Here is a 14,890-nt window from a genome sequence, read left to right as displayed (position 1 = left end):
AAGCTCATTGGTTGAAAATTGGTTCTAATTGGCACAGCCAATGGCGTTTCAACATCAGGACGTTTACAGAGAAGGGGGAGGGATAAACAGTGTTGTGGTTTGAAGGTGTTTGTTGCTGCTGTTCCTCTCTTGACCGTTAGAAGTCAGAAATTACCTTTTATACCTTTAACTGATCGAGACATTGGCTGCAACAAACACCAGCATATAAAGGAGCCACAAGGACAGTTTGACAAACACTGTGGAAGACCATGCATTTCCAAACACAGTTTGTGGCGGGCATTCAGAATCTAAGGAAACAGCGGCCCGTTATGGCAGACATTATGCTACATAACGTCCTTCACTGTGTACATCAAATCCTTTAAATTCAGCCCAGTTCCTGATTAGAAAACCCACAACACAATGCATTGTATGAACAGAGACTTGTCCCATTTCTCCTTTTCTAGCAAGTAATGGAAATTGAAATATCAGTGGCTTTCAAAATTTGAAATCTGCCATCTGTTACATTAGGTCCCCAACTAATGTAACAGAACACAAAGCAAACTGTTTTGCGGGATGCAGACAATAAACACGTCAAGAAATGAATGTGCACTTCAGCCTAATGGAGTATTCACTGTTTGAAGGCTGGAACGCAGATACAAGGGCGACGTAATTAGCGTCCCTCTCACCATACCACGTTCTTACATGCTCAGAATAATGGCAAACCCCCCCCCACAAAATTCAGTTGACGCTTTGCACAGCTGTGACATTTGCCGTCATCTCGCAAACTTGCAGTACTCCGGAGATGCCCGAGATTCTGACTCAGAATAACAGTTCAAATCAAACATTTCTTATTGGGAAGTCAGAAAAATGCAGATTCCCAAAATGTCATGAAGGCACCAGAAGCCCCTTCCACACGTTTTTGTGTAGAAATGGGTAGATTCCACTCGGTATCACAAAAGTCGTAGCTTATGTGATGCCACTTAAGAGTATGCTATTAGATTCTGTGGATAAATAAACTGAGAGCACACACAACAGTTACATCTGAAGCAACTGTGATTTGGGTCACCGCTTCGGCACAGGTGATGTTACTAATGGATGGCGTCTGGGTGATAGGCTTAGGTTTAATTTGGATATAACAAATAACAAAACGCCTCACGTTACTATAAAAATAGCTATATATTTCAGTCTTATCCATAAAGTCAGAGTGCCTTCCTGTTCATTTCATCACCAAGCCTTATTTCACACCAGGAAGGTGTGGATAAATCCAAGAGGATCTGTGATTGCTAACACAGCAGCAATAACAGCTGAATTACTACTCCTTTTAAAACAGATTTACAATCAGTCTGAATCAGGCACATTAAGAACCCTACTCTGGGCTACGATATAGATATAGCAAATAGGGGCTAAGCTGACTGGAAGATGAAGCAGCCTGAGGGAGAGGTGTGACACAGGCAGAAAAGAACGGAGGACTTTGCTCCAGCAGGTTACTGAGGAAAACAGAACACAATCGCTGGAAACAAACACTGCAATTCAAGACTGTACGAATGCAATCACACAATATTCAAAAAGTGTTACGCTACTGTATACGATGTTGATCTACTGGAGTGAATGGGTATGTTGGTCCTCCTGACATACAGTACAACAGCATGACAAACTGTTGGGCTCGCAAATGCAGAGCGCTGAGGCGAGACTTGTGACCATGCCAAGGATGAAAGGAACGGTTACTATTCCAGAAACGCCCATTTGTAAGTGAACACAGGACATTACTCATTTCAAATGAAATACCATTCCAGTTATAAAGAAGTCACATTTTGGATTCCTACGCTTGCAATTCAGATATTCGATAGTCGTATACGGTTTTACTTTGGTTACAGCAAAAGCTTCTCGCAGTTTAAAATCTCTGCCGCGTGGATAATTCATGTGTTTTTGTAAACGTGTAGTTAAGCCTAAATCATATCATACATTAACTACAAATACATCCCATTTCTAAACTACGCTAAGCAAAACAAACACATAATCGATAAATCTAGTGGCAAGCTAATTTCACACAATACAACATAGCCAACTACAGGATCATGTAACAAGTCTCACCTTTTTTTGCTTAATATAGGTCCATCCCACACGGCAACAATTTTTACATTGTAGCTCACGGTCAGCTTCGTCCAAATTATATCGTTGCACTATTCTTAAATATTGCGAAGCAGTGCCTAGGACTGCAAGTGAATCACAAACGTCTGGTTAACCAAACCACATGGAATCGCACTATGCTGTCTGGTACATTACTAGTGCAGCAAACTTCCTAATTTTATTGACATTGCGTCTTCGACCTCCGAACGTTCGTGCCCATGGAGTTCAGTTTACAATGGACACGCTAACAAAGCGTAACACGTGAAGAGTAAAATCAAATTGTTAGCATGTTAGCTAACGCTCAGACTCAGTATTTACTACATTAAACATTGAACGTCCTAAATACTCCGAGGAAAACTAATAAAAATGATTCTTCCACGCGCTTTGTTGATATTCTGATTCCGGTGCTGGCGACGTTCACGCTAGTGCAGCTATGAGACGAATAGCGGACCAGCGTGTAAGTTAATGCCTTCAGAGAGCCGTAGCCACAACCATGCAGCTGTTACCAGACGCAATGGCAGGAAATGCCTGAGAAATTGAGAGTCGCCCTGGGAAAGGAGGGAGCAAATCTAACGTGGGGCGGAGCTCGCTTCAGTTCAGAGTCACATTAGGTTTCGGACCATTTGTAGCATCATGGGGTATTACCTTTAAGTATAATTATCGTTTGGATATAGGAAGTGAAAAAGAAGTCTCGCTGTTATACATAGCATAGCTAGTTCGGCTACATTGCAAATACCGGTATATAACCCACATTATGAGGGTTTTATATTCCAGTTGCATTTCATAAGACATCCCCAGTTGCGTCAGAAACGGGACTTTGAATTAACTTTGAATTAAAGTCTAATATCAATTCCAAGTGCAAGCTGAAAAATGACTAAATATTTATACTATATGTTAATATTTAACAATAAAAACGATATAAATTTCCACAACCAAGGGAAAGACTACAATGTGGCCACGTCAGATCTTTTGACCGCTTCGATTCAGTTGGCAGTTTTTTTAAGTTTTCAAAACTTTTCAAAACGTCCCAGTTTTTAAATTAAGCACTTAACTCATGTTTTAAATAGAACAAAACGAAATTAATTTCGACATGTAGTTTATTGTGTTGGTTAGACTTGGGGGGTTATTAGGCTACCCTGCATTCTGTGCATCAGTCAGTCATGATTCAGGGAATCACATATTGTATCAACAGGTGACTTTATTGGGGCTCAGTATTTTCCCATTAGGAGCAGAAAGGGCAAGGCCATAGGTATACTCAATCCATCAGTCATTTGTTTAAAGATTCCATATCGTTTAATTCATCAAGCACTTGCCACTTACAGGTTCTAACACTTTTGTTCACTGTGACGTCTGCTGACTGGATTATCACACTGAATAATCAGACTGTGAGTAATATATACAGCATAATAATATTGTTGCAGGAAACAATGTATTTCCATTATTATTGTTGTTGTTGTTGTTGTTAAAGTGGCTGAAAGTGGTTGTTGTTGTTGTTATTAAAGTGGCCGAAAAATGTAGGAATAACCAGAAATTACAGAGGGATGTATACACTACACATCCACCAAAATATATTCAGAGTAATGTAAATAACTATAATAACACACATGTCATGTCATGTCAAATTCTGCATTTAAAACATTGTCAGGACTGTATGGGCTTGGTCTGGACCACTTCAACCCGCTCCCCAACCCCTCCAAAAATGTAAATTGTCTTGGAGAAGGAGGGAGAATAGGAGAAGGATAAGGTTGGATGCAAACTCAACACAGAAAGCCCCCCTCAGTCAGGACTTGAACCCAGGACATTGTTGTTCTGAGGTGACACTGTTACCTACTGCACCACCATGCCGCCACATAGCTGTCTGACAGTCGGAGGGTTGCCGGTTCGATCCTCCGCCCGGGCTGTGTCGAAGTGTCCCTGAGCAAGACACCTAACCCCCAAATGCTCCTCCTGACGAGCTGGTCGGCGCCTTGCCTGGCAGCCAATTGCCGTTGGTGTGTGAGTGTGTGTATGAATGGGTGAATGAGAAGCATCAATTGTACAGCGAACTATGGGAAACTATGGGAGATATGCAACAAGACTAAAACATTTATTGCCCATTTGATCAGGGAATTATTTATGTCATCAAGGACCCTGACCCAATAGCTCACATAGGAATACATGGAAATGTTTAGACTGATATATAAGTTGATATTGCAATGCATTTGATTTCTCTAATTCTCATGCGTAATACATACCATAATAACGACATTCAATGTAATTTGAAGCAGATTAACAGATTTACCTTTACAGTCACTTTCAGGGCCGTCTATAATATAAATTAATACATTGTTTCCTTCAACAAACTGCACTGCCATTGGTTTATTCCTGTCTGTTTAGAAGATATGAGGAGATTCTGGCCAACAAGGAAGCAGGAAAAAGAGCCCTGCCAACAGTAACCCCCTGTTCCAGGACAATGTTACAGAACATTATATCACTGAGGGTCAACATAGCAGTGAGATCCAGTGGTTTGGCAGCGCTTAATAGCCCATTATAGAAATGGCAAGAAGCCACTGAACAGAAATGTAAAGGAATTTCTGCAGAGTGAGAGACAGAGGATAGATAAATGAGTCAGTGAGAGAGAGAGAGAGAGAGAGAGAGAGCAACCCCCAGACTCAGCGCCTCTCATTGCCGGAGGGTGGACGTACTCACAGTACAGCACGGCATGAGGAAATGTGGATCTGCAGACAGAAGGATTTTTGCACAGTTTGCAGCGGTGCAGGTGTCTGTCAGTTCCTTCAGCCTTCTCCTCCAGCTCCCGCTTTGTCCGCACTCCAAAACAAACCGCTGGCACCCAGGAAACGACAAGCCAGCAGACTGGGGGGGGGGTCCCGTACTGTGTGCAGTCCGCACGCTTGATACTTCTGCAGTGAGTGTGTGTGTGTGTGTGTGTGCGTGTGTGTGTGTGTGAAGGGGGGCTGGCACGACCCAGTGTGTGTGCGCTCAGAGCTGTGCTCTGGAAGGGGGGGGGGGGGGGGGTTCAGGAGGAATGACGAAATACAAATGAGAAAACGAGGAGTCCAAGCTGAGGAAGAGATACCGAAACAAGGGGTGACAGTGCATGTATGAACATAGGAGAGAGTTGGTGTATAGGGATGATGTGAAGGGAAATAGTGTTGGAAAACGTTGCAAAACGTTGGATTAAGGCAGAGGAGTTGTACTGCAGGTGCATATGCTGAACACTGAATACTGTAAAACAACATCAGTAGGACTGAAGAAAACTATTCAACTGTAGATACTTTTCATAAATGAAGATTCTGGTAGTTTTGTGTGAAATTGAAAAATTATACAGTTGTCTGTTTTTGTGATTATATTAGAGATTTCTGTATGTAATTTTGGGATGCTATAATTTGCAATCTGATTGTTTTCTGAAAGTATTTTGGTGTGATTTGTCGATTATAAAATTAATTAATTCATTAATTCATTATCCTAACCCGCTTATCCTGAACAGGGTCACAGGAATACACCCTAGACAGGTCGCCAGTCCATCGCAGGACACACACTCATACTCTCATACCTATGGGCAATTTAGACTCTCCAATCAGCCTAACCTGCATCTCTTTGGACTGTGGGAGGAAATCGGAGTACCCGGAGGGAACCCACGCAGGAAGAACATGCAAACTCCACACAGAGAGGCTCTGGCTGACGGGGATTTGAACCCAGGACCTCCTTGCTGTGAGCGGCAGTGCTACCCACTGCACCATCCATGCCACCTCGATTCTAAAATTGTGTGTTCGAAATACTTAAAATGTAAAAATTTTACTTTTTCAGAGAAGGATTCTGAAAGGCAAGAGATTATCCAGTTAAATCCCAAGCCCATATCATTAGAATGCATAGATTTATTCAACAATTGAATGCATAGTATCAGCACGTTTTAGATTTTAAAATGATTTCCATCTCTCAAACAAACACATACATATGCAATTAAAAAAAGTGCAACATTTCTATCCCAGACTGTATAAGGTTATGTATAACATTGTTGGCACTGTAGCAATAAGTTTCCCTTCACATTGTACCTACCACCATAATACATTTTGAGCAGAATTATATTATGACTTTAAACAAGGAATACAATTAAAATCTCATTTAGAAAACACTAATAAAATCACAAAATGAAGTGCTTTGAACATTTACAGGAGCAACACAGGTCATCATAGAACAGTTCAAAGAGTGGCATGAAAATCACAGGAAATGAATCTTCTCTGAACCACATGGTCAGTCCCTTCTCATTACAGAGGAACACAAAATACATTTAATGGAAAGGACTTTTTCAACATTAAAAAAAATATTTAAATATATATAATCAGAACAAGAATAATTGCTCTACATACCATATTAACACATTTCTGAGAACCATTTACTATGGGTCTCCTTTCCTAAAAAGAAAGAAGTTTCAAGTTTTCCTGCACAGCTACAAGGATAAAACCAAGATATGGGAGTGGGCTGGTCTGGATAGAGATCTATTTTTGTCAATTCTTCATTTTCATTTTCTTTACTACACACTAGTGGGAAATAAGTAATATATTATTAAGAAAAGATTTACAAACCGGATATGGTATTGAATACTCCTGGATTGTTTATGAAACTTTGTTTGGATACAAGTAAAGTATATATAAAAATCAGACCAGTTTCACTGACACAACAATTACGCTTGAATGGAGATTCTCCATACAAAACTCAATTTAGATGAGAACTAAGCTTAATCTGAAACTGGCCCATTAAATATTAACTTAATTCTAACAGAGTCCATATGGGTTCAGAAGGTATCAAATGCACTGTATCAGAGTTAATTTAACACAAAACTGTCATCCTTCAAGTATTCAAGCTCAAAAATGTATTCCTGTTTTATTCTCATAAATGTCAGACAACCAGGATTCAACAGCATAGGCTTTCTGTTTCTGTATGTCCCTCATTGGCAATTTCATATATTTTGGAATAGTGAGTACAGGGTTATGGCCCATTCTACCATGTCTTAACCACATGACTTATGATTGCTGTATGACTGATGCTTTGGCCTAAGCAATTTCAATCCGGTACTCATTAAATTATGAAAAGGAAGAAACAAGGTAAGATAATTGTGATATTGCACAAAAGCAGATTCTAATTTTGATAGCATTTAACAGCAGTCACTGAATTTCATACATATTCAAACTTCAACCTTCATATTTCAAAACATTACACAATTTTTAAAACAAATACAAAGAGCAATAGCCTTAACAAAATATTAAATAAAGCCGGTGCATTTGTGGGAGCGGTGCTGTCAATGCCTTTCTCTATATTGAGTCAAAAAAGTTCTACAGTTTTGCTAGACAGTGACACTACATTTTAGATACACAATTGCTTTGTACATCAGCTCTAGAATTGATGTTGATATAATTTAATTCGCAGGCTTGGCTTTTACCATTGTCTGCAGCTTCTCTGGACTTGCCATCGGCATAACGCATTTGTGCGATGTGAAGCATCTCATGGACCTGGCTTCTAACTCTCACACACTCAGTCACATTTAGCAGCCTGAAGACTCTCTACAACATTACATTACATTATATTAATGGCATATGGCAGATGCTCTTATCCAGAGCGACATACAGTTGATTAGACTATGCAGGAGAGAATCCTCCCCTGGAGAAATGCAGGGTTTAAGGGCCTTGCTCAAGGGCCTAACGGCTGTGCGGATCTTATTGTGGCTACACTGGGGATCGAACCACCGACTTTGCGGGTCCCAGCCATGTACCTTGACCACTACGCTACAGGCCGCCCCCACGGGGGAGCTATTAGCACTAATTGGTGCTTTGCATCAATGACACTGTGTGTCATTGTTCTACACGCAAGTTCTGATATACTGCATTATGTGGCACACGAGACCTTAAGTTGGTTTGGCTTTCATTGTTTTGGTATGATGGAGGCTTCATGTTGGAATGCCACAACAGAGTGCCCCCCATCCAGAATTGATAGAGGTATCTGCCAGTGGGAATCTGGCACATACTGCCCACATGGTTATCATCCACACAAAAGAGAAGCTACAGTTTTATACTGAACTGAAATGAAATGATGACCTTATAAAAGCTTCTATAAAAATATAGAAATTAATCTCTAAATCATAATGACATAATCTGTGACATACTTCAAGATCTATGCTAGAGAAAGCACACAACATCTTCACTTGAAAAAAAAAAAAAATTAACAGCATCTGAGAATACCCTCTTTTAATAGAGGCATGATTTCATTACAGGCAGCAAAGAATAGACGGTATCCTGAGCATGATATCTTTGTGAATTCATATTTTACAAAAATATTTTTTCAGCAGAATACGATATATACAACTAAAATGTATGTATTGCACAATTTCAGGTCAAGCATATGGAATTTATAAAATGTATATCACTTTAAATATATATTTAAATAAGCTACATGCAGATTTATTCAGGTTTTCCAAAATTTCAGTCAGGAAGAACCCTTTGTCTACAGTGTATTTCATTGTCACTTTGTTTTGACTTGTACAATTACCATAGTCTCTATCACCATATTTTCAAATAGAGTGGAAAAATAAATATAACAATCACCATCTATGCAATAATTTCTCTTTTTGAAATATTAGGAACAATCACATATGCCTCAGTCAAAACAAGGAGCAGTGGTTAGGTATTGCAGCCATTTTGTGAGTTCTTCATTGGTTCAAAGTTCTCATAAATTGAGAGTGCAGCTGTGTTCTGATAAATCAGGTCCACATTGGTCCCAGTCCTTGATCTGATGATATCCAGGGCACACTGGTTTAGGAAAACAAGCTGGTCCTACAAAGAAAACCAGCATCTCAGAACACGCTCAGAAACTGCTTGCAGAACAGGGTTTTTTCTCCTCAGCTCAACAGAAAAAGCCATCTAGAGCAGCGCTACTCAACTCCAGGTCAATAACTAATCACTGTACTGTTAATCAAGGGAAATGATGATAAACAGACCAAGACCTATAATCAGTTTAACCCCTTCCCCGGAAAAAAACTGTCATTTTCAGACGATTAAAAAAAAATTATATTTAATATAGTATTTCTTATGCTGATTATGAAAAATAACTTCATTTTTTCCCATTTTTGTGCTTGAAATTTTATTTTGAAAATAAAAGAGTTTAGATGTGTTTACTCTTCCGTGACTGAAAAAAACACAATCGGTAAAAACGTATATACTCGTCTCCGCCAGGGAAGGGGTTACGGGGAAGTTTTCCGCCCCATCAGCATTCATCTCCGCAGCCGTCACTGCTTGGTGAACCAAGGTGGTAAAATAAACAGCGCCACCGGGTGGTGTCGTGCATGGGTTGGAGCAAATACTGCAGACACTGCGGCCGACGGGGCCTGGAGTTCAACACAGCTGATCTACAGTCTGCAGGTATAATGGTTCTTTTAAAGCTGTTGGCTTTAGCGCTAACAAGGTTTGTTGTGGAGAAAGAATTGTTGTCAGGGAAACGTGACTCACCTCTGTCTGGACCATGAGGGGTCTGTGCATACGCAGGTCATGGACGACCCCATACACGTCCACCACACTGTCGCGCTCAATCTGGAAGATCAACCGATCTATGGCGATGAAAGTACCTGTTCGCCCTACACCAGCGCTGCAGGACACATTACATCACATTACATTATTGGCATTTGGCAGACGCTCTTATCCAGAACGACGTACAGTTGATTAGACTAAGCAGGAGACAATCCTCCCCTGGAGCAATGCAGGGTTATGGGCCTTGCTCAAGGGCCCAATGGCTGTGCAGATCTTATTGTGGCTACACCGGGATTAGAACCATCAGCCTTGCCTGTCCCAGTCATTTACCTTAATCACTATGCAACAGGCCGCCCAGACACAACGCAGGTTTCTGTTATATACAGTACGTACTGTAGGTGTTTATGTGTACTTTACACACACACACACACACACACACAAATAGAGGTTGCTCACCTGCAGTGCACCACAGTGGGGAAGTGGCGGGAGTACTGGTCCATGTGCTCTCTCACCAGATGCCTGAAATTGATGAGGAGCTCTGTGGTTTCGGGAACTCCGTGGTCCGGCCAGGCAGTGAAATGGAAATGGCTAACAGTGCGGGTCTCTGCAGTTTTCACCTGGTTTAAAAAAAAAGAAGGAATTACATAAAGTGGGATGAGGTGCCATTTCTCAAGAAAGTTGACCTGGTTGAGGGGAGGAAGCAGAAGCCATGACATTTTCTGCCGACCGCTCCACTGCTGCTCTGCACACAGGGCTAGTGTGATTCATATGATGGGAAATACAAGAAGCTCCATAAATGGCACTAATGTCACCCTGTACAGTTAATTGGCACTCACATTTTTCACACTGAAGTCCCGTATAGTCCAGTCTTCCAGAGGGATTTCAGAGGTGGTTGTCACGGTTATGTTGTTGTAATGTCCGGTTCCAGAGGGCCAGTATTTTTCACATTTCACCTGCAGGAATGTAGTGTACTTTTAAACCTAACCTCTCAGTGAGCAGTAGAGAGTTTCATGAACATTACCCAACCGTGTGATATCACAATGTTCCCTACTCATGCAAATGCCCGGAACACTGAGGGAGAAGATCTGCTCGCTACATTTGTGTTTTTCTGTTGCTTGAATACTTTATATATCAAATGCTAGTGTATTTTCTGAGTGTGTTAATTTTTATGTTAAATGGTTAAATGCATACGTACTGGGACAGTGACACAATTTTTGTTTTGACTCCAGCATATTGGATTTGAAATAAAACAGGTTAAAGTGCAGACTTGAGGGTATTTCCATCTTACATTTCAGGGTATTTACATCAGTTGACCCATGTATGAATTACCATCAGCTGATCCTTTTTATGCATAATATATTATCATATATATAAATATATGCACTGTAAATATATTTGTGCATGTGCATACGCATACGCTCACTGAGCACTTTATTAGGAACATTTTTTTTTTTATTACTCCTATTTATTAATGTGATTATCTAATCAGCCAATTGTGTGGCAGCAGTGCAATGCATGCAAACATGAGCTTCAGTTAATGTACACATCAACCATCACAATGGGGAAAAATGTGATCTAAGTGACTTTGACTGTGGAATGATTGTTGGTGGCAGACAATGGTTGGTGGGTGGTTTCAATATCTCAGAAACAGTTTGCAAAGATGGGGCAAAAAACAACAACAACAAAAAAAAAATCCAGTGAGCAGCAGTTCTGCAGACAGGAACATGTTGTTAATGAGAGATGTCAGAGGAGAATGGCCAGACTGGTCAAAGCTGACAGGAAGGTGACAGTAATGCAAATAACCACACATTACAACAGTGGTGTGCAGAAGAGCATCTCTGAACACACAATGCATCATAACTGGATAGGCTACAGCAGTAGAAGTCTAATTAGTACCTAATAAAGTGCTCACTGAGTGCATGTCTGTGTGCGCATGCTGTGACTCACCCGCCCCTGCTCGTTACATCTCGTCAGCATCACCAGAGTGTGAACGTTCTTCTCCCAGATCATCCTCCAGAAGTCATTCACCGTGCTGGGCAGAGGACCTTGAGCTGCAATGAACTCCTTTCTCAAATTGTAGCCCTACAATCAGACAGCAAGAAAAGACCAGCGCTGTAAAAGCTGAAAGCCTGCATGATTGCTCAGCATAGTGGCTCTTTGCCATATTCCCAGTGCTCAAACAAACCGGCATGTAGTTGGCATTGATGTAATCATCATATGCGCTCCCACCGGCAGACAATTTGACTCGTGAAGAATCATCTGAAAAGTAAAACATAGTAAAGAAAATATAAGAAAAAAATTATATTAACAGGATATTAATGTCCAACTAATTTACTTATTTATTTATTTATTTTGCGTACTCACAGGGCAGAACATTATTGTAGCGGTATACCTGTTTGATTTCCCACTGAGACTTTGAAACTGTGCAGGTTCTGTGTTGTGCGGTAGAACCACAGGTTCTGTGCGTACTCACAGGGCAGAATATTATTGTAGCGGTATACCTGTTTGATTTCCCACTGAGAGTTTGAAACTGTGCAGGTTCTGTGTTGTGCGGTAGAACCACAGGTTCTGTGCATACTCACAGGGCAGAACGTTATTGTAGCGGTTCTTCCCTTTGTTCTCCAGCAAAATTGCACTGCTCTTGGCCTGAGCCACACCCACCGTTTTCAGATTCTGTAGCAGCAGCAAAATAATACTCATTATCAGGACATGGCATAGATTTCTTTTTAGAAAATGGGACACGAACAGATGCTAGATTATAAATGATGATGTCATTTGTTTTACCTCAAATTGCTCAGCAAAGCCACAGTTGGAATCGGCTTGGTGCTGCCTGAAATAAGCCTCATAGTTCTCCACTTTTACGGGAGAACTCCTGCGTTACATCACAATACATTATCCCATGACATCAAATTACTGTACATGCATTTAGCACACATGACAAATTTAGAAAATGAAGTATGAAGAAAGTGCTGAACAAATGACCATTAAGTGCATTGACTTGGTGTGCAAAAGCAACAGCTATAGCCCAGAAAGCAAAGTCCTAATGCCACTAACCCTCCAGAAAAGTTAATATGCCACGATAATGAATTATTTTAGCATGATCAAATATCCTGAGTATCATACGTTCAGCTGCAACTCCAGAATGTCTTATTATTTAAAATAACAAGTTATAATCTATAGTCCATCTATACTTCAGGGATAACTTTAAGCACAGGCTGATAGTAATATAGAAATTACTCACACTTTTGCTCTGAAAAAAGAACAATAACAAAAACAACAAAAAGCAAACAGGTTAATATGGTAAAGTATGTGCATCAATGTGCACACTGTAAAACAGAAACAGTTTCATAAATATAATTACATGTAAATAAATGGAAGAAAATAACCTTATAGAGTAAAGTGGGACCTCTGATGATTGTTTTTTGGAAAGTCTGAAAAAAAGTCACATGCATGATTTAAAAGGTGATTATTTACTTATTCATGCAAAGTAAATACATCCATGTTATCCAGCTGCTTTGTCATAGCCAGGGCCATGAACCTGAACTGAGGGTCCAGCCTGTCTTTAGACATCGGGTACATAGTTTGTACTTGCTTTACATTGTTTTGCTTACTCCTATCAAGGATCTCATTTTTGAAAGGGTTCTCACCTTTTAAGCCAGATTGCTGCAATCACTGTAGCAATGATAAGAATCAGTAGAACAGCAAGAGTTCCACCTGCAGCACCACCGACAACCACTGGAGAGAGAGAGAGAGAGAGAGAGAGAGAGAGGGAGAGAGGGGGGGAGAGAGAGAGGGGGGGAGAGAGAGAGAGAGAGAGAGAGAGAGGGGGGGGAGAGAGGGGGGGAGAGAGAGAGAGAGAGGAGAGAGAGAGAGAGAGAGAGAGAGAGGGAGAGAGAGAGAGAGAGAGAGAGGGGGGAGAGGGGGGGGAGAGAGAGAGAGAGGGAGAGAGAGAGAGAGAGAGAGAGAGAGAGAGAGAGAGAGGCTCAGAACTCAGGTCTGGAGAGATCAACATCTGTTTAGGTGTTTTCCTGCTTAAACTGCTGCATTTACCAGACACACTCTCATAAGTTGAGTAGAAAGGGGTTAGCTCTCTGGACTGCACCTATATGGGCCTATTGCAAACAACTACTGTCCCAGTATGGAAGGTTATATTGTACTTTTGTACTGTATTTACTGCCAATGAAACATAACTGAATTTAATTGAGAAAGGTCAACTGTCATTTAGCTTCTGAATACTGACACAGAGCTGTGTTTTCTGTCAGCAACATCTAGATATATACCTGGATTTACTGGTAGGAAAATTTCTTCATGACTGAACTCTGATATGGAGAAGAACGATTTCCCAACAGACACAATTCCATTGTTTAGTTCCAGATTGGTAAAGATAACAACAGCAAAACTGAAGTCAGGAGAAACAGATGAATTATTAGTCAGTTTATATTACATTACATTACATTACAGGCATTTAGCAGATGCTCTTATCCAGACCTTAGAGAATATTGATACTCTAACAACTGATAACTAATTTTTAAAACAATGCATAGAGTGGAAATGAGTGTGCACATTATATTTTACACTTCTTTAGGTCATATGGGTGAAACTGCAAATGACCTTAATTGTAACTTGGGTTATGTGTTACAATAACTGTCATGTAGTGAATTACCAATATTGTCACATTATTTTATTTAAAATATGACATTTTATAACATATTTATATGGAATATTTGTATAAAATGTAAACATTATTATTTTATATGAATATAATTTATTCTTCATCTGCCATTGTAGCTTAAATCAATCTCTCAGCATCTCTCAGAACAGAGATGTTGGTTGTGGTCAGAAATCTCACGGGGTGATGTATACTGTATGCAGTCATTGCATCACCCAATCAGCTGAGAGTGGATCATCTCATGATGTCCTAGGGATTCCTCTGATTGATTGTACCTTAGTTATACAAATATCCTCATGGCATAAAAGAGTATTCAGTATAATTCCGAATATGGACCCAAACTTCTAACTTTGTGTTGCCAAGCTTGCCATACCTGTAAGTTCCTAATGCACTCAGTGGTCCGTTGTTATACGAGTGTGACTTAGTGCCATCTCCCACTACAACAACACGGCCATCGTCACCATTCCGGTTTCTGCTCTCCATGTCCTTTATAACAGCTAGGTACGTAGTGGTGCGCTCTACTGTCCAGTCCTCATACGTTTTAGTTAAGTAGTTCTGCAACGATGACTTATTTTCACCTGACAGGCCTAATTCAAAACAT

General features: G+C 40.4%; 2 protein-coding genes across 3 annotated transcripts in view; both read right to left on the bottom strand.

The window, feature by feature from the left end:
* Positions 1 to 2,616, bottom strand: part of LOC133131069 (oxysterol-binding protein-related protein 5-like) — a 41,073-nt gene extending 38,457 nt beyond the window's left edge. For both annotated transcript variants that reach the window (XM_061246180.1, XM_061246183.1), the window contains exon 1: positions 2,071 to 2,616. The gene's annotated coding sequence lies outside the window, so the exon portion shown is untranslated. The remainder of the gene's footprint in view (positions 1 to 2,070) is intronic.
* A 3,347-nt stretch (positions 2,617 to 5,963) lies between these two features.
* ptprja (protein tyrosine phosphatase receptor type Ja) overlaps positions 5,964 to 14,890 on the bottom strand; it is a 45,106-nt gene continuing 36,179 nt past the window's right edge. Inside the window, 13 exon segments of the mRNA XM_061245245.1 lie at positions 5,964 to 8,930; positions 9,603 to 9,738; positions 10,077 to 10,237; positions 10,457 to 10,573; positions 11,568 to 11,702; positions 11,806 to 11,879; positions 12,203 to 12,293; positions 12,405 to 12,492; positions 12,862 to 12,904; positions 12,948 to 13,051; positions 13,268 to 13,355; positions 13,901 to 14,019; positions 14,663 to 14,876. Of these exon segments, the coding sequence (XP_061101229.1) occupies positions 8,778 to 8,930; positions 9,603 to 9,738; positions 10,077 to 10,237; positions 10,457 to 10,573; positions 11,568 to 11,702; positions 11,806 to 11,879; positions 12,203 to 12,293; positions 12,405 to 12,492; positions 12,862 to 12,904; positions 12,948 to 13,051; positions 13,268 to 13,355; positions 13,901 to 14,019; positions 14,663 to 14,876 (1,523 nt within the window). The 3' untranslated portion in view covers positions 5,964 to 8,777.

This window comes from Conger conger, chromosome 6 (genome assembly GCF_963514075.1).
Source record: "Conger conger chromosome 6, fConCon1.1, whole genome shotgun sequence".
NCBI lineage: Eukaryota > Metazoa > Chordata > Actinopteri > Anguilliformes > Congridae > Conger > Conger conger.
This window is presented reverse-complemented; position numbering and strand designations above follow the sequence as displayed.